This window comes from Narcine bancroftii, chromosome 10 (genome assembly GCF_036971445.1).
Source record: "Narcine bancroftii isolate sNarBan1 chromosome 10, sNarBan1.hap1, whole genome shotgun sequence".
Classification (NCBI taxonomy): Eukaryota; Metazoa; Chordata; class Chondrichthyes; order Torpediniformes; family Narcinidae; genus Narcine; species Narcine bancroftii.
In genome coordinates this window covers 76272736-76298214 of record NC_091478.1, presented here as the reverse complement: position 1 = coordinate 76298214, position 25479 = coordinate 76272736, and the positions used below count along the sequence as shown (strand labels likewise).

General features: G+C 43.1%; 1 protein-coding gene across 2 annotated transcripts in view; it reads left to right on the top strand.

Annotated features, from left to right (window-relative positions):
• The window catches only part of tmppe (transmembrane protein with metallophosphoesterase domain), a 32642-nt gene that overhangs the window by 4970 nt on the left and 2193 nt on the right, over positions 1-25479 (top strand). Inside the window, exons 3-5 of one of the 2 annotated variants that reach the window (XM_069901433.1) lie at positions 12006-12171; positions 13672-13811; positions 22639-23510. In XM_069901433.1, the coding sequence (XP_069757534.1) occupies positions 12006-12171; positions 13672-13811; positions 22639-22829 (497 nt within the window). In that variant the 3' untranslated portion in view covers positions 22830-23510. Of the gene's footprint in view, positions 1-12005; positions 12172-13671; positions 13812-22638; positions 23511-25479 lie in introns of those variants that run through there. The other variant, XM_069901434.1, reaches the window with a different exon arrangement.

Genomic DNA, 25479 nt, shown 5'->3' with positions numbered 1-25479 from the left:
AATTGGAGGTCGATGTTAATGGGATCTGGTTGGATAGTGCCCAGATGGAATATTAGGTGTTAATTCTCCAATTTGCGGGTGGCCTCAGTTTGGCAGTGCGAGACCATGGACAGACACGTCGGAGTGGGAATGTGTGTAATTGAAATAGTTGGGCACTGGGAGGTTCTGTAAAGGCAATGATTTACCAAAACTTACAAAACAAAGAATACACTCACTCATTTCTTTCAGCATACCATGAAGTTGACTTACCAGACACATTACATTCTTCAACTCTCTAAACACCACCCAGCTAAACTCCTCTGACCCTCTCATTGGCTCACTGCCACATGGGTAATCCTGACACTCTCACTTTCCTCTGAGATCTATCACTCGTATACTGATGCTTAGCACACCTGACCAGGCATGCTATTACTCCCATGCGTCATATCACTTAGGTCATCAGCAACAGCTAGCACCATTCCCAACAAAGGTAAGTACACGACCACAACAGGAGACCCCTTCGCTATGTTAATTGCAATGACGGGACCTCCCAGTGCTTTCGGCTCAAACCTTGATGAAGGGGTCATGTCTGAAACATTGGTTATACCCATTTGCTTCCTATAGACGCTGTGTGACCTGCTCAGGTTCATGAATCACAGCATCTGCAGGCTTTTCTGCTTAAATCACGGATTAATTGATAAAGTTTGGAACATGTCAGAGAGAGAAGATCTGAATCTCAGATATAAAGTACAAAAAGAGTCAGTTTGAACAAAATAAGAGATGAGCGAGCTTAAAATGCAGCTGCCCAAATGTAAGTAAATGTAGCAATGTGACGAAACAAATCACTGCTTTGTCTTTTTGGCTTGGCTTCGCGGACGAAGATTTATGGAGGGGGTAAAAGTCCACGTCAGCTGCAAGCTCGATTGTGGCTGACAAGTCCAATGCGGGACAGGCAGACACGGTTGCAGCGGTTGCAGGGGAAAATTGGTTGGTTGGGGTTGGGTGTTGGGTTTTTCCTCCTTTGTCTTTTGTCAGTGAGGTGGGCTCTGCGGTCTTCTTCAAAGGAGGTTGCTGCCCGTCGAACTGTGAGGCGCCAAGATGCACGGTTTGAGGCGATATCAGCCCACTGGTGGTGGTCAATGTGGCAGGCACCAAGAGATTTCTTTAGGCAGTCCTTGTACCTCTTCTTTGGTGCACCTCTGTCACGGTGGCCAGTGGAGAGCTCGCCATATAACACGATCTTGGGAAGGCGATGGTCCTCCATTCTGGCAATGTGACGAAACAAATCACTGCTTTGTATCTTACGAACAAATGCACAGAAAGATTAAACATTACAAAGATTCAATATAAAATGATTACGATATTAAATGCCTAAGGGCATTAACAGTTACTCACTTTTTATTTGCTTGTCAGAAATCCAAAGAGCCTCTTACAATTTACTGCTACTGCACAACCCTACTAGGTACCTGTACCATTTCAGATTCCCACTTGCAGTAATTAGTTGCTGTATTTGTGAGCTTTGGCAATCCGAAAGAAAACAAAAGAGCTCAGTGCTGTGTCATTGTATTTTTCCAGAACCACTGTGTATCAATAGCACTATTTATTCACATCAGTGTTTGCATATTGCTAGTTTAACCCATTGCAGATTCTGTAGATTCCTAATATTAACAGAATTCTTACGTTGAGCAGATGAAGGAAATTCTGTATTTCCTCTCAGCTTCCTTCCACAAATAAAGTCCAGTGTTTTATTGCCAACTTTGCTGGAATTACAAGATATATACCCTCTAGATATAAACCCCTATATTGGGATCACTATTTACCTTATCTGTGCCCCTCATGATTTTAAAAACATCTATAAGGTACCCCCTCAGCCCCCAAACCTGTTGGGAGAAAAATATCAGCCAATCCACGCTCTCCTATAATTCATGTCCTCTAGTCCCAGTATAATCTTGTAAATGGTCGGCACCTATCCCAGCTGAACAACAGCTTCTCTGCACCTATCCCAGCTGAACCACATCTTTCCTGGAGCTGGGTGACCAAAACTGTGCACAATCCTCAAGTGTTTAATACGAGCATCTTGTACATTGTAACATGCAGTCCTTGCTCCTGTACTCAATGAAGACAAGTGTGCCAAATGCCTTCTTTACCATCATGTCACCATGAATAATGTACCTCTTCCAACTTAAATAAAAATATTTTAAAAAACCCCCAAAAATTATGTACCTCTGCCCCAAGGACTCTCCTCAGCCCTTTCCAGGGGCTCTACCATTTAATGTGCAAATCTTGCCATTGATTAACCTACCAAGGGGCAACACCTCACTTGTCTGATTTAAATCCCTTCTGCCATTCCTTGGTCCATTTTCTCAGTCCATCTAGATCAGCGGCAGGCAACCCTTTACCATGTCAGTGGTAGAACAGCAGGCTGCACTAATCCTACCATAAATGAAATAAATACTGAAACACAAAAATGTAATTTAAGTTTTCAATTGTCTCTGCTTGGAGTACATAATGTACAATGTATGAACATAACTGACGATAATTTATCAAGAAACAATCCACAGAAAAAGTTCACACAACAAAATCAACCGTATTCCTTCCAAGAAAACTATGACGATGCATTTCAGATCAGGGAAGGGCATCTTCAAATCAGAAACTACACCAAAATCATGAGTTAATCATTAAAATGACACAATTTTAAAAAAAGTCAAAAAGGAGAAAAATGAGTCACAATGAAAACCAAATAACTAACCCCAAAACAGAGAGCAGCTCAATCAGTGGGAAACGTGATTTTGTTTGTTGTTTGAAAACATTTCAATATTGGATGATGTTGATGCCAATAGCAAGACATCATCTCAAAGAGATTGCTATTAATTACCACCGAGTGATAAAATCATCCCTTGTTGAATATAAAAAATATAAGTATTTCAGCCAGGTGTTTGGAGTGCTCAAACTGTCTTTTAAACTTGGTTGCTTTTAAATAATACTTCAAATATTTTAGGAGTTTTAAAAATAATCAGTTGTAGCGACTACTTCGGTAGAGCTACTAATGCAATACACATACACCAGGTTAGTCAACACAAGACTGTTTTATTTAGATTTTACAGGCTTCTTTTATATATCTCACATCCCAGGCTTCATGGGACAGGGTGGAACATCATTATGAGTTTGCCACCGCATGGGACCGGCAAGTTTAAATTAAGCATGGTTAGAGTTCCGCACCTTCTGGCAGGAGACTCAGCAAACAATGTTCCGTAACTTGGCATGCAGCATTGCGCGCGTGGGGTCTATTAAATGGGCGAGTACTTGGCTGTCTGTCCTATGGCTCCATGTGCCCACCGAAGAACCACTCCAGTGATGGTTTGCAATACCACACTCTGCGCCCACTCGGCCTGCTACACGGCTGCTACACCACCCCCCCCCCCCCTTCCCCGAACCGTCGCCAGAAACCAATACATTGGCTGCAAGCACCTAGGTGGACATCCTCGCCGCCTGGGCTGGGGGCAAAAATGGGTGAAGTGGGATCCACAAGGGCAGGCTTGAGTCTGTCCACATTGAACATTTGTGAATGCCCCCCATTGTCCAAAGTATATACAACCTTGACCTTCTTAATCATGCGGAAAGGGCCCTCATATGGTCGTTGTAACAGTGCTCCTGGGAACTGCTTACAAAAACAAAGCGTCAAGGAGCATTAGGGGCACGTGTTGTTTAGGAGTTCCATGCCACATGGTTGGAACAGGTTTACTGACTGTGACACCACGTCAAAGCTGCTGAAGGAAGTCCAGGTCAGAGTTAGATGCGAAGTGAATGTCCCCTGGAACTGAAAGAACTGTACCATAAACCATCTCTGCGGATGATGCAGGCAAATCTTCCTTGGGAGCCATGTGCACACCCAGTAGAACCCATGGTAACTCATCAAATCAATTGGGACCAGTGAGTCGGACCTTAAGTATGGACTTGAGTTGTTGGTGGAAATGTTCAACAAGGACGTTGGACTTTGGTTGATATACTGTGGTGTGGTGCAGTTGTGTGCCACAAAAGCATGCAAAGGCAGTCCATAACGTAGAGATGAATTGTGCTCCGTGATCTGAAGTTATGTGTGTCGTGACACCAAATCTAGAGATCCAATTGACAATGAATGCTCTGGCACATGTGTCAGTGCCACTGAATGGCAACAGGATGGCCTCTGGCCAGCACATGAAACGTTTATGACTGTTAAGATGTATCTCATGTGTTGAGATACTGGCAATAGTCTGACCAGGTCTACATTCACATGTTCAAACTGCTGGTGTACCACCAGGAATTGTTGAAGAGGGGCCTTGGTGTGCCGCTGAATTTGGAAGTTTGGCAGGAGGTATATGTGCGAGCCCATTGTATGACATCTTTTTTCAGTCCATGCCATATATATTTATTCAACATGAGCTTGACGGATGTTCTGATGGATGGATGAGACAAACTGTGTACCTGGTCAAAAAGGCGTCACCTCCAAGATGCCGGAATCACCAGTCTAAGGTAGTCACAAAGTAGGGTTGGAGCGCCCAGTTGTGGTGCCACCTGTTGTATGTCCAGGTTAGTAATGGCCTTACCGAATGCCTGAACATCGGGGTCCATAGCCTGTGCACTGGCTAATTCAGGAATATCATTGCCACCCTGCATATGATTTAGTCTGTCTGGACAGCATATCAGCCACAAGATTGTTTTTACCCGAGACATGGGACACATCTGTCATGAATTTGGAAATGTATGACAAGTGACACTGCTGCCTGGGCGACCATAGATCCGTTATTTTGCTAAAGGCAAAAACGAGCGGTCTGTAAACACAGTGAAATGCCGACCCTCCAAAACATTGGAAGTGTTGTGTGGCTAGGTACAGTGCCAACAGTTCCTGATCAAATGCACTATATTTCATCTCCATAGATGTCGGTGAAAGAAAGCGAGGGATTGGCAATGGCCATCGATGGACTGCTCAAGAATTGCACCCACGGCCGTATCTGAGGCATCAGTGTTAAGTGTCAGGGAAGTGTCAGGATTAGGATGGGCGAGCATTGTTGCATTGGCCAAAGCGTCTTTGGCAGTTGTAAACACAACCTCTGCCTCTGTTGTCCAGGTAACCTGCCTGTGCTTTGTGGTGAGAATCTGAAACAGTGGTCAAAGAATGTCAGCAGCTGCTGGAATGAACCGGTGATAGAAGTTTATCAGGCCCAAGAATTTCTGCAGTCTCTTAACTGTGGTAGGTTTTGGAAAAGCACAGACTGCGTCTACTTTGCTGGATAAGGGAAAGCCACCGTTGGCTGTGATCCTGTGTCCCAGGAAGTCAATGGTGGACTTGCCAAATTGACATTTGCTAGGGCTGATGGTAAGACCGAATTCCTCCAGCCATTGGAATAGGCGGCATAAATGCAGGTGGTGATCCTACTCAGTCTGACTCGCTATGAGGACGTCATCTAAGGTGATGTAAGCGAACTCTAAATCCCTGCCCAAAGCCTCCATAAGACACTGGAATGTTTGAGCGGCGTTTTTCAACCCAAATGACATCCTAAGAAATTCAAAAAACCCGAAAGGGGTAATAATTGCCGTTTTAGGAATGTCATCATTATGGACTGGGATCTGATGGTATCCCTTGACAAGATCAACATTGGAGAAAACATAGCAATTGTGCAGATGGGCAGCAAAATCTTGTAAATGAGGGATGAGGTATCTTCAAGGGGTAGTTATATTATTGAGCCTACAATAATCGCCACAGGGTCTCCATCCACCTGTTTTCTTAGGTACCATATGTAATGGCGATGCCTAAGGACTAATTCCTCCATTGTAGTAAATTCTGCCCTTGCCTGCTGCAGCTTATCAGGCAGAAGACGACGAGCCCTGGTGTAAATCGACGGGCCTGAAGTGTCTATGTAATGGGACGTTTGGAGGTATTGGAATTAAGAGAGGGAATATCGGGAAATTTGACGAGTAGGGCAGCATAGGTGTCTTTGTGCAGGGTATGTACCCTGAGTTGGGAAATTCTCCCTTTGCTGCATTACCAACGGGTATGTTTGAAAAGTGGTGGCATGAACTAATTTCCTCTGCTTCACGTCTACTAGCAAGTCATGGGATCTTCAAAAATCTGCACCCAAAATGAGCTATGCAACGGAAGCCAAGATGCAATTCCAATGGAATATCGCCCCTCCTTTCCCAATCGTGATCCTTTGTGTGCCAAAGTTGGGAATGATAGTCCCATTTGCTGCTTGAAGAGCCAGGTGTTGTGGCTTTTGTGTCTTTTCAAAATAGGTTGGCAGGAGCAAACTGACCTCAGCACCCGTATCTACGAGAAACCTGCGCTTACCAGCACCATCTTGAAGATACAGTAGGCCAGTACTTGTGCCAGCTGCCTAGGTCACTACTTGCAGCCAGCTTTTCCATTTCCCGACTTTTTTCTGTAATAGCTACATGGCGGGGACACATCTATAGGTTTTTTGTCCCCCACCGACGATGGTAAAATCACCATTCTCGCCGCCCGTCAGCACGTTCTTCCTTCTTTGTCTGAACCGCGGACACAGGAGGTTCGTCTGACATGGGAGATGTATCTGCTGTGAAAACAGGCTGTATGTGAGCAGACTGTTGCATTGGAGTACGGTAGAGTCTGTCAGCCCACGGGCCACATCATGGGGATGGCGGAAATCCATGTCAGCTATTGGCATTGTGACACAACCTGGGCATTTGGATAGGAATAGAGTCTCAAAAATTAAGCAATGAGAATGACCATCCGCCAATGCGAACATCTCATTCTAATGGATTCCTGTCACCCAGTTCCTCCATATTTAAAAGCTGCATGCCGCGCTCATGCTAGTCAATTCCAGTGTGTCCAGGAGAAATTGGCGGAACCTGGTGTACTGGTTGTCCGCCGGGGGATTGGAAATAAATTCACTTTAGCTGCCGTAGCAGCGTCCAACGCACCTACAACATGCCACAATTTCGTGTCCTCTGCCATTATGCCACAAATATGAAATTGGGTTTCAGCCTGATTAAGCCATACCTGAGGTTGATGGGTCCAGAAAGGAGGCAAGAGAAGTCCTGCCGCATTAACTGCCATTGTGGCTGTAGTTGTGTCCTTGATAACTAGATTCATGCTTCGGCTGAATCTTGTAGTCGGGGTCACCAATTGTAGCAGCTACTTTGGTAGAGCTACTAAAGCAATACACATACACCAGATTAGTCAACACAAATCTGTTTTATTTAGACTTTACAGGCTTCTTTTATATATCTCACGTCTCGGGCTCCACGGGACAGGGTGGGACATCATTATGAGTTTGCTGCCGATCCACGGGACTGGCAGGTTTAAATTAAGCACAGTGAGAGTCCCACGCCTTCCGGCAGGAGACTCGGCAAACTGACGTGCTTTTACTCTGCATGCAGCGCGTGTGGTCCATTAAATGGGTGAGTACCCAGCTGTCTGTCCTATGGCTCCGCGTGCCCAATGAAGAATCCTGATGGTTCGCAATACTACGCTGTGTGCCCACTCAGCTCACTACACAGTAACAATTATTTTTGTTGCAAAATTGTGGATGTAAATAAATTTGTCGAATACAGCATCTTGAATCTTTCTCAGCAGAAGCTATCAGTCATTTGCCCTACCTTATTATACCTTTCAACTTCTGCCTTTGATCCAGATCTCCCGCTTTTTAATTTTTATGCATTTTAAGGTGTGCTTTGAACTACGATTATGTGAGGTAAATTCCATTTCTGAGTGAATGAAATTTGCTTTGTGCTAAATGTGTTTTGCTTGTAGCCAGAATTGGATGAAGGAACATCACAGTGTCCCACACATGGACACCTGGGTTTGCACCTTTTTGAATGGCTCAGGGGAATGGGAAGAGGCATGAGTGGCGAAACGGGGCTCTCAAGCGAGAAGGGAGAGCCAGGAGATGTGGTCTGTTCTGCTAGTATGGAGAACAGGGTAGCTCAGGGGAGCATGGAGGTGGTGGGGGGGGGGGGTGGGCTCACGGAAACGGGGAGAAGGGGCAGCTTAGTGAGTGGGGAAGAGAGAGCCGCCCAGGTGAATGGGGAGAGGGGGGTGGGTGGCGGTGGCTCAGGGGAGGGGGGTGCCTCAGGTCGCTTCGAAAGGTTCACCCCATTGGTTGCACAGCTCCACATTCACCGGTGGTGAGTGGCCTGGGATCAAGAGTGGGGCAGGTGATTTCCTTAATGTTTTTTAAATTTTTAAAAATTTTTCACACTATGAACCATATTAATCAAAATACACACAAACATTTTCCTCATGAATATACAGTGTCATTTTCTCCCCTTTCCCCGCCTCCCTTTCCACCCTCCTTCCCACCTCCCTCCAAACCCATTAAACGTTCAACATATACAATACAATAAACCCATTAAACAATGTCATCACACAATGAAAATAAACAAGAAAATTGTGTCATCTACTTTTACACACTGGGTCAGTTCATTTCATCTTCTCATTCTATCATTTTATGAGGTGGAGGTCCATGGTAGGCCCTCTCTGTTGTGTTCCAAATTTGTTCAAATAATGTGACTTTATTTTTTAAATTATATGTTATTTTTTCCAATGGAATACATTTATTCATTTCCGTTTACCATTGCTGTATTCTCAGACTCTCTTCTGATTTCCAAGTTGACATTAAACATTTTTTTGCTACAGCTAAGGCTATAATAATAAATCTTTTTTGCACTTCATCCAGTTTGAGGCCTTTCCTTAATGTTAATGTGTGTTATTGTTATTCACATTGTAGTATGAATGAATTGTTTAGTTTTATAGGTGGAGGAGGAGGTGGGTAATGACACGGGCTTGTATATACAGTCATAGAGAAAAGGAATACATATACGTATATACAAGATTGTGAACTGTCATCGTTGGCAGGCCTGTGTGAAAAATTATAAATAAAATATTCAAAAAAAATGAGTGGGTCAGCTGGCCACTGATGCACTGCTGGTCTCAGGTCCATCTTGAGAGCCAATCATGTTCCCAGGAGCGCCAGGGTGAGTTATTTTACCAGGGGCAGAAAGTGATGCAGTTGATGATTGATTCCTGGTTATAACGATATGGAGAGACTTCTGTGTGAGCGTAGTCATTTTGCTGCCTGATTCATGACCCCGAAGGAATGGGTGGCATTTATATAGCTACAAAGTATTTCCTTTGCTGAGGGATGTTTAATTCACATGGACAGTCCCCGGGGCCACTGAATGCAAAGGCTGACAGTTTAGTGCAGTGAAATATGCGTTGGAGTTGCTGAGGGTGATTGGGCAAACACATTGGGTTGCAGGCTGGATAAATTTGGATCGTGGGCCATAGGATGCCCACCCTTGATTTAGATCCTGTTATAATATCAGTTAATTTTCTTCACTATCCTCTATACCATTTTATTCACAAGCTTACTAACCATTCTAACAGCATTGTCATCCAACTTGTTCATATGCTTGCCCCTTTGCCCAAAAAGTTCTGCCTCATATCATCAAATTGGCCCTGGCCCAATGTAATTTAATTTGTGGATCAGTCCTATTTTTTCCATAACAATTTTAAAGCTAATGGAATTGTGATAATTTGTCTTAAAGTGCTCCCCTACTGCCATTTCAGTCATTTGCCCTACCTTATTTCCCAAGAGGAGGTTGAAGGATGCCTGCTCTCTAGTCTGGTTATCTACATATTGCTTAAGGAAACTTAACTGAACAAACATAACAAATTCAACCCCATCCAAGTTTTTGGTACTAGACAAGTACCAATCAAAATTTGGAAAGTTAAAATCCCCTATAATTATAACCATATCATTTTTGCAGCTATCTGTGATCTCCCAACATATTTGGTACTCTAATTCCTCCTGAATATTGGGGTGGCCAACAATGTGATCACCCTCTTCTCATTCCTCATTTCCAACCATTTCACCTCACTGGATGATCCCCAAGGAATATCCTCTCTAAGTACTGGTGTGATGTACTCCCTTATCAAAAATGCAATTCTTCCTCCTCCCTTATCTCCACTTTTACCATTGCCTGTAGCATTTGTACCTATTACATTGAGCTGCCAGTCCTGTCCCTCCTTCAGCTATGTTTCTGAAATAGCTATTATGTGGCAGCCCCGTGTACTTATCCATGCCCCGAGTTTGCCTTATTTGTCATCTCTTGTATTGAAATAAATGCAGATAAGTCCTCCCTGCTGTGCTCAACTTGCTCTCTTTAACTTCTGTATTTGTTAAACTTGAAATTTAATTTAAAATGTAATGTTTTCAAATTCATACAAAGGAAGAAAAAATGGGTTATTTGAACTGCAGTAAGTGGGCGGTTCCATTGAAAGAATACAGCAAGATAAGGTTAGAACAAAAGGGATCCAGGCTAAGATAGCCAATTAGCTACAAAATTGATGGTTGGAGGCAGAGGAAGGTAGTGGAGGTGTGTTTTACAAATTGGAGACCTGTAATCAGTGGTGTGCTACAGGAACCAATACCGTGTTCTCTGTTGTTTGTCATATATATTAGTGAATTGGATGATAATGTAGATGGCAAGATTTGCAGCATGGTTGGCATAGCTGTTAGCACAACACTGTACAGCGCCAGTGATCAGGACCAGGGTTTGAATCCCATGCTGTCTGTAAGGAGTTTGTACATTCCCCCCATGTCTGCGTGGGTTTTCCCCAGGGGCTTCGGATTCCTCCCACCCTTTAAAACTCACCGGGTGTTGTAGGTCAATTGGATGTGTAAGGGTGGCTTGTGGGCCGAAAGGGCCTGTGAAATGACATCAAGGTTGTTGGTATAGTGGGCAATAATGAAGGTTGTCTGAGTCTATAACTGGGCATAAATCAACTGGGAAAGGTGGGGGGGGGGTCAAAGAAATGGCAAATAGAATTTCACCCAGACAAGTCTGAAGTTAAACCAGGGAAGAAAAAATACAGCAATGACAGGATGTTGGGGTACAAGGACACAGTTCCCTGAAAATGGGAACACAGGGTAGTGACGAAAACTCAAGGCATACATCAGCTGAGGCACTGAATTTAAAAAAAATGAGGACATCAGTTGTACAATTTCAGTGGTGAGGTCGCATGTGCGTAGTTCTGGACATCACACTCTAGGAGATGCATGATTAAGCTAGAGAAGGTGCAGAAAGGATTCACTAGGATGTTACCTGGTTTGAAGGCTTGAATTATCAGAAGAATGTTCTCTGGAGCGAAGAAGGTACATAAAATCATGAAGGGCATTGATAAATTGTTCTCAACATTTTTTTCCCTAATCACATACCACTTTAAATAGTCCCTTACTAACCACAGAGCACCCGTGGCATTGGATGCCTTGGGTGCTCTGTGGTTTGTAAGGAATTACTTAAGGTGGTATGTGAGTGGAAAAAAAGGTTGAGAATCACTGGCTTAAATAGAGTAGACAGAAAGTCTCTGCTTTTCATAGTAGGGGTTCAGGTGAGTTGGCAGCAGTTTAAAGGTGACCTGAGAGGTGAATTTTTCACACAGAGTGGTTGGTATCTAGAAAGAGTTGCCAGATGAGGTGACAGGGGCAGGATCAGTAGCAACATTTACAAGACACATTGAGAATACTTGACAGAATCAGCAGGGATATGGAATTAGAATATCGTCTAGTGTAGGCTGGTGGTATTAGAATAGATAGGCATGATGGGTGACATGGATGCAGTGGGTTAAAGGGCCTGTTTCTATGCCGTACCACACTACGAATCTATCAACAGGGAATGGATGAATAGGTTTGTTTCCCTGGATGACAGCATGAAGTGAGGGGCCAAATAGCATGCTTTTTTGTCATTAAAAGATGATAAGCAGCAACTTAGCCAAGACCTGTTGGAGTTGGTGTTTAAAGTGGAACATTTTAGTAGGATGGATGAGCACTTCCAACCAAAACATTTATTTTTATCCCAATGATTTCCCTATGTGTTCCTAACACTTTAAATTATTTCAGGTTGTGGTGTGTTCATGGGTATTTTCTCCCCATTCTGACCCAGTTAACTGGGAGCAGTTTGTGGAAGCAAAGTAATGAATTGTGCCCATCTTTCCGGCTGACCCCCAGGTAACCATGATTATTACAGTGCTGACGTCGCCAACTGGTTGGTGCACCTGCAGTCGTTAAATATACGGCCTCTCCACAATGAACATGTCAAGATTTACAGCCCACGTGGGAACAAGGACTGGTTCTGCCTGGCAGGGGTCGACGATATTGAAGCAGACATGTTACAGTAAGTTCTTCTTTACATATTTTCTCTGTACCCTCTGCTTGTGGAATGTGTTCAAGGGGTGTGGAATGCCATCCCTCTTCTGTGAAAATCAAACTGTAACCTCTGAAAAAAACATGAGAAGTTTTAACGTTTATTCCTTATCAACAATCACTAAATTCCTGCACCAGATTTTCAAAGGATAATCGCAACAGGTTTTGTAAAAGTGCAATTAGAGGATCTGGTGTTTCTTGATCTTTGAGGTTTAACCTACAGTATATCTTTTTTTATTTTCTCTGTACTTTGGGTTACTTTACTGTGAGATGAGGATAACCATGGAATAAATAAATAAAAAAGCAGGATTCCTCTTTATAAAATGTTATCCTTAGGAAATGATTAACTGAGTGTATAATGGGTTTGGATGGGGGTGGGAAGGAGGGAGGGAAGGGAGGGGGGAAAAAGGGGAGAAAATGCCAGAGGGAAATGTTTGTGTGTATTTTGATTAATATGGTTCATAGTGTGAAAAATAAAATATTAAAAAAAAAGGAAATGATTAACATGGCAATCACAAGACCATAGAACATTACAGCAAAGGAACAGGCCCCTTCGGCGCTCTAGTCTGTGCAAATAGGTGTTTGAAATTTGCATGTTACTGGGATCAGCAAGAAAACTTTTTCTGCACATTATACTTGTACAGCGTACTTAAATCACCCACCCTATTCACCAATTCAGTGTTTCCGGACTAATAAGGAAGAACAAGTGAGATGATTTCGTGCATCCATCAATTTCAGTTGATGCACTGAAAGGGTCTTTAGAATCATTTGGTTCAATGTTTTCTGAAGGTAGCTGCACTGTCATTAGAGACAGTGGCGGGGGGTGGAGGGGGGCGGGGGGAATGATAATGGAGTTACCAATCTGGGTCTTGAATTACAGATGATATGCTGAGTACAATAAGGTGGTTAAGACTGCTGTTAAACAGCAAGACATCAAATCTGTGCAGCCAATATTTTAAAAGTTTGTGTGAGCCATTCTCAACAGGGGCCACAGCATATATAAGGGGGACCATGGACTACAACCATAAAAAAATGTTTATGTTCTTTATGTCATTGGTAGGAGAGGAATAAGAAAGAAACCCACTAATCGACTGCTTCACAGAGAAGAGGGACCATAAACTTTGAGCAGAGTCCTAAGGCAGAGGTTCCTTAATGTTAATTAAATACTTTAAATTAGATAAAGATGTCTTTCTCACAGAGCTGCCTTTGACTTGCTCACTAGTGGGCATGGAAGGCCAGAAGCCAGGTGGGTCTTAGACTGTAATAGATTGAGAACCTCAAAAAAAGGTTAAGAATGGCTTGTTTAAAGTTTGTATTTCAAATGAGTATAAAAGTAGAAAGTTTAAAACTAAACTAAGAGGTAATAACCAAATGCATCAAAACTGCCTCCAAGGAGCATCAAGGGCATGAGCTAGCTAGGTTACAAGGACCTATTGATCTCTTGCCTTGACTATTGCTGCTTATTATACAGATATCCTGAACATGGTATGGATTTAAATAAAGCATTGGATGGCTGCAGTTCCGAAGACACCATAGTGCTGTTGGCGCATCAGCCAGCAGCTGCTAAACGTGCCCTTCAAAGCAGACCAGACATCAGCCTAGTTCTCTGTGGTAAGCAAATTAAATGGATAATAGGGGATGAATGAAATGGGTGCCAGATTTAAAAAAAAAACAGTTTAAAAAGTTTTCAAAAGCCCCAAACAGAACCAAAAAGAGCCTAAAAATCTTCTAAAAACACCAGGTGGAATTTTCTGCCACAAGCTGATTCCAGAAAGCGCTAAATTTCTGGAATTTGGTGGTGAAGGCGCCAAATCTGGCAACCAGTGGGTGGAGATATTATGTTTTAATAAAATAAGTATCAATGTATCATGAATAAGTGTTACAGACAATAGGAGTAAGAGTAGACCATTTGGCACTTCGAGCCAGCACCACCATTCACTGTGATCATGGCTGTTCATCCACAATCAGTACCCTGTTTCTACCTTCTCCCCATATCCCATTGACTTTGTTATCTTTTAAGAGCTCTGCCTAACTCTTGAAAGCATCTAGAGAACTGGCTCCACAGTCTTCTGAGGCAGAGAATTCCACAGATCCACAACTCTCTGGTTGAAAAAGTTTTTCCTCAACTCCATTCTAAATGGCCTACCCCTCATTCTTAAACTGTGGCCTCTGGTTCTGGACTCCCCCAACATCGGGAACATGTTTCCTGCCTCTAGCGTGTGGAATCCCTTAATAATCTTACATGTTTCAATCCGATCCCCTCTCATCCTTATAAATTTCAGTGATTACAAGCCCAGTTGCTCCAATCTTTCAACATATGACAGTCCTGCCATCCCAGGATGCAACCTCATGAACCTACGCTGCACTCCCTCAATAGCAAGAATGTCCTTCTTGAAATTTGGAGACCAAAACTGCACACAAGACTCCAGGTGTAGACTCACCAGGGCCCTGTATAACTGCAGAAGGACCTCTGTGCTCCTATACTCAACTCCCCTTGTTATGAAGGCCAACGTGCCGTTAGCTTTCTTCACTGCCTGCTGTACCTGCATGCTTACTTTTAGTGATTGATGAACAAGAACACCTAGATCTCATTATACTTCCCCTTTTCCTAACGACACCATTCAGATAGTAATCTGCCTTCCTGCTCTTGCCACCAAAGTGGATAACCTCACATTTATCCACATTAAACTGCATCTGCACACTCACCCAACCTATCCAAGTCACTGCATTCTCATTACATCCTCCCCACATGTCACCCAGCTTTGTGTCATCTGAAAATTTGCTAATGTTACTTTTAATCCTTTCATCTAAATCATTAATGTATATTGTAAATAGCTACGGTCCCAGCACCGAGCCTACTAATCACTGCCTGCCATTCCGAAAGTGATCTGTTAATCCCTACTCTTTGTTTCCTGTCTGCCAACCAATTTTCTATCCATGTCAGTACCCTACCCCCAATACCATGTGCTCTAATTTTGCTCACCAATCTCCTATAGATACTTTATCAAAGGATTTCTGAAAGTCCAGGTACATTACATCTCCTGGCTCTCCCTTGTCCATTTTCATAGCTACATCCTCAAAAAAAATTCAGAAAGATCGGTATTTCTGTAGCTCATTGCATTTGGAGAGTGGACAGATTTCCCATTAAGAGCTGCTGAACAACTCTATATCACTGGTCTCCTGTGAAAAGATGTAAAGATCTACTCTGGTCATTGTTTTCCAAATATCTGATTAGAGCAGGAAAGTAGAAATCACAGTAATAGTGTTTGCAAGTTGGTTGTTACTTTCCCCACATGGAGCCAGAAAGATTGGCAACTGCCACAATTTACTGGTCCATGCTGATGCCTCAGAGAACCACCATTGTGGAGGGATCTCGTCTTCTTGACAGGGATGAAAGTTCTTCATAATGCAGAGATTGGATTAGTAATCTAACAAATTCAGTTTAAATCAAAAGAGTTTATTAGTTATTGTAACTGCAAATCTATTAGATTGTTGTAAAAACAACACTAATGGGTAGATTCTTTACGTAGGGGGCATGACATTTTTGACCAGTCTACAGTATGGATGACTACCTTCCCTCAACCTTATAGTGGATTATCATCTGAAGTGACATGGTAAACCACTCTGTAAGATTAAATATCAACTGTTGTTTGAGTAGAAAATCTACCATCACCATCTTCTGTGTATCACATCCAAATGATGATTATCTTTACTTAAAAGCCATTGAAGATAGGACAAGTACCAAAGATAATGCTGCAAAATAACCGATATTTGTGAAAATGATTTTTAGGGAGTAAAGAGTTGCCTTATCTGTGCTCTATGTGGCAGATGCTGAATGTAACCCAGTTCATAACTTCGATCACAAGCTACTTTTGCGTAACTCTCAAGCAGCAAGGCTCGTTTCTACTGTAGTTTGTTTCTTGAGTCCACAGTAACGTTATGGATTGCATGAGATACAGCTCATTATGCATTGAATAGGTAGATCATCTCTCATAACATACAAGGTGACCATTTAGCCCTTCAAACTCATGCTGGCTCTCAGCTGAGTGATTCCGTATTGCAATTACCCCTCCTTTTATTTTCCTGAACCTCTGCAACTTGTTCTCTCTCACATACTGTATGTCCATCAGTTCCTTATTTGATTTTTTTTGCCTTCACCACTCAGATGTGGGAGGTCATGTTGCAGTTGTATAAGACGTTGATGAGGCCCTATTTGGAATACTGTGTTCAATTTTAGTCACCATGCTACAGGGAAGTAGTTCAGCTGGAGAAGATAGGGAGAAGATTTATTAGGATGTCTTGAGGTTTGGGGAAAGGTTGAGCAGACTGGGGCTTTATCCCTTGGAGCACAGGAGGATGAGGGGTGATCTCGTAAAGGGGTACAAAATTATGAGAGAAATTGATCAGATGAACACAATTTTTTATTCTAGGGGAATCAGTTACCAGAGGACATATGTTTCAGGTGATGGGATAACTATTTTACACAAAGTGTAGTAACTTTATGGAACAGGCTGCCAGAAGAGGTGGTTGAGGCATGCATATTGCAATGTTTAAGGAAAAATTTGGACTAATAAATGGATAGGATAGGTATACACAGGTAGATAGGCATGATGCATCATCAATAACTCAAAAAGACTGGAAATTATGTAATACTGATAGGCTTTTATTCACAATAGAATGGAAGCACTGAACTGGAGAGGGGGCTTTGGAACAGTCACTTTTATTCAAGAGTCTGTGGGAGGAGCCACGGGTACAGTCAGCCAATGGCATGCCCAGACAGTTAAATATACAAACAGTGGTTTATCACATTCACCTCTTACTTTTAAAAATAGTTTGAAAGCGTGAAGTGCATTAAATGTTAACATAAATTAAGTCTTTCGGGTGGTCTGATCTGCTGCTACAACTGTCGCAGTCCCGGCTGCATCACAGCGATGGGGTCCTGGACAGTCTGGGGCGGCTGTATGCAGGCGTTTGTTTGGTGGATGCGTGGCGACGAGTCTGGCATGCCATCCGTTGGGGCTGGGGTAACATTCCATGGCCCTGATGCATCATGGGTAACGATAGGTGAGGGGGATGCGGGGTGATCGGTAATAGTCTCCAGAACCCCTGAGGGTGTCAGGTCGCTAACAAAGACTGTGTCCTTGTGCCCATCAGAGTATGCCACATAGGCATAATGTGGTTTGGCATGGAGGAGGTGGACCCTTTCAACCAGTGGGTTGGACTTATGGCTCCTTACATGCTTCCAGAGTAGGACTGGCCCTGGGAACGTCAACCAGGCTGGGTCCTGGGGAAGGACAACATAATGGGGGTACATAGGAATAATCTGATTGAGTGGAGTGCCTCATAGAGAACATCTTGCCAGCAGGACTCTGGAAGGACTCTAGTCCTCAAAGCTAGGAGGATGGCCTTCCAGTCTGTGGCACTCTCCCTTTCCACCTGCCTGTTCCCTTGGAGGTTGTAGCTAATGGTTCTGCTCGTGGCGATGCCTCTGACCAGCAGGTCCTGGAGCAGCTCAGCACTCATAAAGGAGGGTCCCCGGTCATTATGGATATAGCAGGGAACACAAACAGGGTGAAGAGACTGCATAGGGCCTTGATGACTGTGCAACTGTCTTGTCCAGGCAGGGGATGGCAAACAGAAAACGAGTACCTATCAATGATGTTGAGGAAGTACACCTTGTGGTCAAATGAGGGGAGGGGTCCTTTGAAATTGATGCTCAGGTATTCAAAGGGGCGGTTGGCCTTTTTCAGCTGTGTTCTCTCTGGTCAATGGAAGTGTGGTTTGTACTCTGCACAGACCTGGCAGTTTCTGGTCATAGTCGTATTCTCAATGATAAAGTGGAAGAACCTGGTGACTCCAGGTTGGCACAGATCACTGTGGAGGGTTTACAATTGGTCTGTTTGAGCACTGACACACGTTCTATGGGATAGAGCATCAGGGGGCTGATTGAGTTTCCCAGGATATCATAATTGTAGGTGGAAAGTTCAATTCTCCACCTCAATATTATAGTTTTTTGATTTTACCTCACTGCCGGTTGTTGAACATGAAAGCCAGTAAGGTAAATTGTTTGCCAGCTAGATAGTGTTTTCAGTGCCATACCGCCTCAACAATGGCTCGGGCCTCCTTCCTGACAGAGAAGTGTCAAATTTCGGGGCCCTGGAAGGTGGTGGAAAGAAGGTAACGGTGCCTAGTTAAATGTGGCAGTCAGAGAGCAAAGTTGGATGCATCGCTCTCCACCTGGAATGGGATGGATTCATCAGTGATGTGCATTGTAGTCTTGGCAATGTCCATCTTGATGCGGCTGAAAGCTGCATGGGCCTCTGATGTCAGGGGAAAGGAGATAGATTTAACCAGTGGGCAAGCCTTATCCTCATAATTGGGGACCCACTCGGCAGAGTAGGAAAAGAACTCCAGGCACCTTTTCAGGTCTTTGAGGCTGTGGGGAAGGGCGTGTTCCAAAAGCAGGTGCATGCGATTGGGGTCGGGGTCAATTACTCCGTTCTCCATGATGCAGCCAAGGATGTCAAGGCAGGTTGTGTGAAATACTCATTTAGCCTTATTGTATGTCATGTTAAGAAGTTTGACGGTCTGGAGGAATTTTTTGAGGTTGGGGTCATAATCCTGCAAGTCATGGCCACAAATGGTGGCGTTGACAAGATATGAGAATGCGTCTTGCAGCTCATACTGGTCTATCATTCGGTCCATCTCCCACTGGAAGACTGAGATCCCATTGTTAATGCTGAAGGGAACCCTCAGGAAATAGTAGAGGCAGTCATCTGCCTCAAAACTGGTATATTGGCAGTCCTCCAGGTGGATGGGGAGCTGGTGATATGCTGATTAAGTCAATGGTTGGGGCCCATCATAGTCCATCGTCACACTTTTAAGGTGTGAAAGTCCAGGCCCAGTAGCACGGCAGTGCATAGTTATGACATCACCAGGAGTTTAAAATCTTTGTAGCCTGTGCCCCGCACAGTCAGGGCCACTATGTAATAGCCACACACATCAGCCGTATGGTTCTTCGAGGCCAAGGAGACTTTGTGACTCACTGGCCTAACCACGAGGGAGCAGCACTGTACAATGACAGGGTGGATTAAGCTCTCCATGCTCCTCCTATCGAACAGACAGCTTGTCACATGGCCATTCATTACCTGGATGTCTATCATCGATCTGGCAAATTGGTGAGGACGACCTTGATCCAGCATGATGGAGGCCTGTGTCAGGTCGCTGTCTGAAGGCTGCGGTGGAGAGTTTGCGTGTTCGGTCACATGATGGCGGCACCCAAGATGGTGGCGCCCACGGCTTGCATGCAGTACTGCTGGGTCTCGAAGATGACGGCCCGGATGCATCACTGCTGGATTAGGGTGACTTGGAGTTTCACACCTTTGAGTAATGCCCTTTTTTTCCACAGAGCAAACCGTGTTTTTCGCTGGGCAGCCTTTCTTCGGGTGCTTGCTCAGGCCGCAGAAGTAGCACTTTGGGTACTCATGGAGTACAGTGGTTGTGGTCGGGTCACTGGTAGGACACAGCAATAGTGGTTTTAGGTGCTCGTGGAATTCAGCAGCCGTGGTCGGATGGTAGCAGAGTGTCCCAAGATGGTGGCGCTCAGGGCAACCACTAGGCAGCTGCATTGTTGGCCAAGTAGGCTTCCATATTCTGGAGAGCCACCTCTGCAAATTGAGCTCACCTAGTCTGACCGCCCTCTGCAAATTGAGCTCATTTTGTTCCAGCAGTCTCTGACAGATGTAGTTGGAGCTGATGTCTGCAACATGCATATCTCTAATCAGATCCTCCTGTTCTCCACGCCCATCATGGCCTTGCAGTTGCAGGCCAGTCCGAGAGTTCGCAGGGCCCGGAGGTACTCAGCGCTTGATTTCCCTGGGTCACCTTTTTTGGGTAGCCAGGAGGTGTCTCGCCTAGACTCGTTTACCTTCCTCAGGTACAGGTCTTTCAGAATGTCTATTGCCTCCGGGTATGACCCTGATCATTGATTATACCAAGGGCCTGACCTGGGAGTGTAGTACCTGCAGCTTGACGTTCTCTGATCAAACAATGGCAGATGATGCCTGCAGGAATGCTTCGCAGCAACGCAGCCAAAGTTTGAAGTTGGTGGAGGCTTCAGGTGATTGAGGGTCGATTTTCAACTTCACAAATCTATTGTGAATAAAATGTATGCACCATCAATAACTCCAAAAGACTGGAAGTTATGTAAAATTGATAGGCTTTTATTCACAAAAAAAAATGGAGGCACATCCATGCTGGTTCACTGTCCTGAACTGGGAATAGTCGCCTTTATTCAGGAGTCTGTGGGAGGAGCCACAGGTATAGTCAACCATTGGGCATGTCCAGGCAATTAAATATACAAAAGTGGTTTACCACAAGGTGTAAGGTGGATTGCACAATTTAATGGATGTGGACAAGTCAGGCCGAAGGGTCTATTTCCACGCTGTATGACTCTATGACTCTTTACACGAATGACATAAGTATAGTAGTCAATTAACATAACAACACATCTTTGAGAAGTGAGAACAATGGGGAGAACCCAAATGGAGAGAGTGTGAGACTGCACAGTCAGTACCTTGGATCAGGATTGAACCTAGGTCCTTACAGTTGTGAGGCAGTAGCATTACTACTGCATTATCTTGTGACAAGTGGGAAGATACAGAGACGTTTTGTATCTCCAGTGCTGAGGAAATTTTGCATCATTAATCTATTGGCATGTGAACAATAGTTCCCCACTTCGAGGCATAGAATCTTACGGCACAGAAACAGTCCCTCAGGCCCAGCATGTCCATGCTGAATAATGTACCCTGCAGCTTTAGTCTTACTTGTCCACATTAAGGCCATACCCCTCCCAACCCCTCCCAACCATGTAATTCTCCAAGTGTTTCTCAAAGGAAACTTACAGACCTGCCTCCACTACTTTAGCATCTCATTCTGTGTGCCCAGCGCCCTATGAGTGAAGGACTGTCCCTGCACCTCCTTTACCTTGCCATGACTGCCCTTTACATTATTGTTTGTTCTGGACCTTCCCTATCAAACTCTTGGAATGCTCCCCATTTGGCAGTCATGCTCTAACTCGCTAACATTTCTGAGCAGTCAACTTTTGCTAACTCCTGCTTAATCATGTCAAAATTGGTCTTGCCCCAATTTACTATTCTAACAAGGATGTGTTATCTGTTTCCATAATTATCCTAAAGCTAATAGAAGTGAGGTCTCTGGTCCCAAAGTGTTTCCCTTCTGATACTTCAGTTATATGACCAGTTCATTTCCCTATCCAAGCTCCAATATTGCTCATTCCCTAATAAGCCTATCCATGCACTGCTGTACAAGTTTCTCTTGGGCACACTTTAAGTTCAACTTCTAAAACTTTGCATTCCCAATCAATGTTGGGAAAGTTGATATCATCTACAATAACAGTTTTGCTCTTTTTTTCAGACCTCAGCAATCTCTCTCCATATTTGATCCTCTGTCTCTCGGTGACTGTTTAATAGCCTATAGCAGCTATTCTCAATGGGGTCCATGGTTCTCCTGAGGGGGTCTCAGAACATTTCAAAGTTGGGGGGTAGGGGAGCCACAGACTGAAATCATTAAAAAATATTTGATGTAGCCAATAGGAGAGAAGTACAGAAGAACCCAACTAAACTTGTCTGCTTCTTCCCATGGGCACTGAGAATGCTGAACAATCAAAGGAATTTCTCACACTAACCATCTGAGACTCTCATATGTACAAATATGTATTTATTTATTCGTATACTTGTCCTGCTTATATATTATTTGCCTGTATGTGTGTTATGTCTGGTTGTGAGTTTACATGTTTTGCACTGAGAACCGGAGCACACTAATTTTGTCGGATTGTACTTGTGGAATCAGATGACAATAAATTTGACTTCACAGAAAAGGGGGCCCATAAAATGAGCAGAGTCCTAAGGGGGCCATAGCCATCAGAAGATTGGCCTATAATATACACCCATCAAAGTGACTACTCCTTTTCGATTCCTGATTTCCATCCTGACTGCTTTATACAATAGTTCACTGGGAATATCCTCTCCAAAGACTACAGTGATATCTTCTTTGACTATATTGCAACTCCCCCGCCTCCCCGACCATCTTTCTTCCCACTGTTCCTATCACACCAGAGAATGGTACCCCAGAATACTGAGCTGCCAGGCCTGCTCCTTCTTGATCTGCACCTCTGTAATGGGTACAATATCCTATTGTTCTCCACCTTTCTTTGCCTTAAGCTCATCTGCTTTCCCCATCAGGCTTTTTGTATTCTTACTCTATCCTCTTATTCCTATTCTCATTGGCACGTGGCACTGGTAGTAATCCAGAGATTACTATCTTGGAGGTCCTTTATTTTAAGTTTGAAAAATCTAATGTCTTTGATTATCAGTACTAATCTAATATCCAAATTTACTTTTATTATTCTTCTCAACAGGTCATACTCATGCTGGACAGATTTTTCCTCTGGCAATTGCTGCCTATGTTTTGAATCCATACTTTGAAGGTCTTTATAAAACTGCCGAGAACAGTTTAGTGTATGTAACTCCTGGGACCATTTACTATGGAATTCCAATGAGACTAGGAAGCAGAGCAGAAATAACGGAATTAATTTTTCAGACAAAATAACATTACTATTTTGCTTCTGGAACCTCTGTTTTAGCCTATGATGGTTAAACATTGGGGAATATGTAAAGAATGATAATTGATAAATCATCAATTAATTGTTTTGAAGAGATCAAAAAAATATATTGCCAGTGACTGCACAACTGTTTCAAAAGTTGATCCCTTTCAAGACCATGAAAACAAAGCAAAGGTGTTGAAGATGTGGCAGTTCTAATGGAATTTGCAATTTTGCACTAGCTGAATTTCTCTGTCACGTGTCACTGGTGACTTGCTTTTGAGGCAGTATCACGCATCCTCCTGTGCTGATCCCTTGGACAGCAAAAGTTTTCCATCCATACCTCATACACCATGATGAGTCCGTCAAGAGTCCAAATCATCACTGAGAAATTCTGCTGAAAAATAAGTTGAAAATTTTCAATGCCTATTGATCTTACTGTGCATTTGTATTCTCACTTTGCTGATCTTCATTAAGCTCCAAAACAAAAACATGTTCTCCCGTGTATGTTCATTTTTATTTATTATTAATATTGTCAAAGGCACTGCAAACATTACTGTGGTTTATTAACACTATAAATTATTACTGATTCCATGTATTGATCAACATGATATGATGTTATTGCTGCATTATTTAACATGGCCGGTATATAAATACTGGAGAGACTGCTCTCTTGATTTCACTTCCAATTGTCTGTCTTGACTTTAGATACTTTGAACATATTGCAATCTTTTCGAAATTGCTTTTGAAGTAATCATAACATGTAACACATTTTATGCCCTCTGACTGTCAGAAGCAGAAAGATTCTGTTATTATTCCATATAACTAGGCACCATTACCCGTTGCCTTCTTTCCACCACCTTCCAGTGCGGCTTGTGGGCTGGAAAGGCCTTTTATCATGCTGTACCTAAAAACAACTTTCAATAAGAGATGTACATTTTGTAACTTTCATCAATTAAAAGAGCTTAAAGCAGTAAAATCTACTGTTTTGGGGGAAAAAAAACTAAATTGGTATCCTGTAAGTCGAAGAACATAAACAAAAATGTTGGAAATGCAAAGAAAATGAAAAGATGGGCGTATATTTTAGATATTCTACGTTTAATCAGAACATCCACAAGACACTTTGGTAGAAATTAATCCTAAATTACAGATTTCACATACTGTGAAATGTGCTTTATTGTAATGTAGAGTGTATTGCATTCTGCTTCTGAAATTCAGATCTATTAAATCAATAGAATGGAATTTCAGAAACCAAGAACAACAAACATATGATACACGATTGCACTTTACGCCCACCAGAGAGCGGACAAACTTCTGTGCATGTTTGGTTGTTTTTTTTCCCGTTGTTAATCATTTCAGTAGTGCACAGAACACAGATTGCCTTTTATGCACTGTAGAGAAAATATAATAAACAGACTTCACCTAATACTTGGGCACAACAAGAACCTGGCACTGCAGAATGTTTTTGCCAAAGACAAGGTTAAATTTGTTCAATTATAAAGGCCATTTCTGTAATGATGTGGAGCTAAATAGTGAAGCAGATAGGTTAACCAAATCTCTTATGTTTTATTCTGTGGAATTCCTTTTCAAGATTAGTAACTTTGACTCTTATCAATACTAAATAGTATTTTCTGTTTTACAAAATATGTCTTTAAAAATATATTTGTTCACAGGATATGAATTTTACTGGCATTCTAACAATTTTTGTCCATCCCTCATATGTCCTGAACTCAGAAAACAGTTCCAAATGTCACATGTCTGAGTAAGGATGACAGCTTTCCTTTTTATGATAATCAAAACGCAGAAATGATGATGGAACTCAGCCGGAATCTTAGCATCCACAGGAGGTTAAGATATATTACTGATGTTTTAGCCTTGAGCCCTTCCTCAGGGTATGAGTGAAAAAAGACAGGCATCTGAATTAAAGGCTGGGGAAAGAATAGGAGGGGGAGGAGTACAGGCAACATACTAAAGGTCTGGATATGGATATGATAAGAGGAAAAGTGAGAACTGATTTTAGCTCTGTGAAAGGAGACAGAGGGAAAGGAATAGAGAGATAGAACTAGAGGAAAGAAGACAGGGAAGAAGATGGGGGTGGTTTAATGGAAACCAGAGAAGTTGATGTTAATGTCATTCCAGACGGAAGATGAAGTGATGTTTCTCCAATTTGTGGGTGGTCTCAGTCTGGCAGTGCATGAGACCATGGACAGACTCTTCAGCAAGGGAATGGGGATGGAAATTGAAGATTCACAAGTGATGTGTTGCTTTACTTGGAAAGACTTTGGGGCTCTGAATGGTGGTGAGGGAGTAGGTGTGGGTGCATGTGGAGCATCTCCTGCAATTACAGGGGTGGATGTCAAAGGGGTAATTGGGGAGAAAGGAGTGGATGAGGGAGTTACTGAGGGAACAGTCCCTGCAGAAGGCAGAGAGGGAAGGAGAGAGGAATGTGTATTGTGGTGGGATCATGTAGTAGATGTGTTGGATGCAAAGGCTGGTGGAGTGGTAGATGAGGACAAGAGGAATCCTGTTGTGCATGGTGGTGGAGGGGGTCAGGGCTGAGGTGCAAGTAATGAAGGATATGTGGGTGAGGACCAAATTGAGGGGAAGCCATGTTGTTTGAAAAGGGAGGACATGTGGCATGGAAGAATTTGTCCTGGG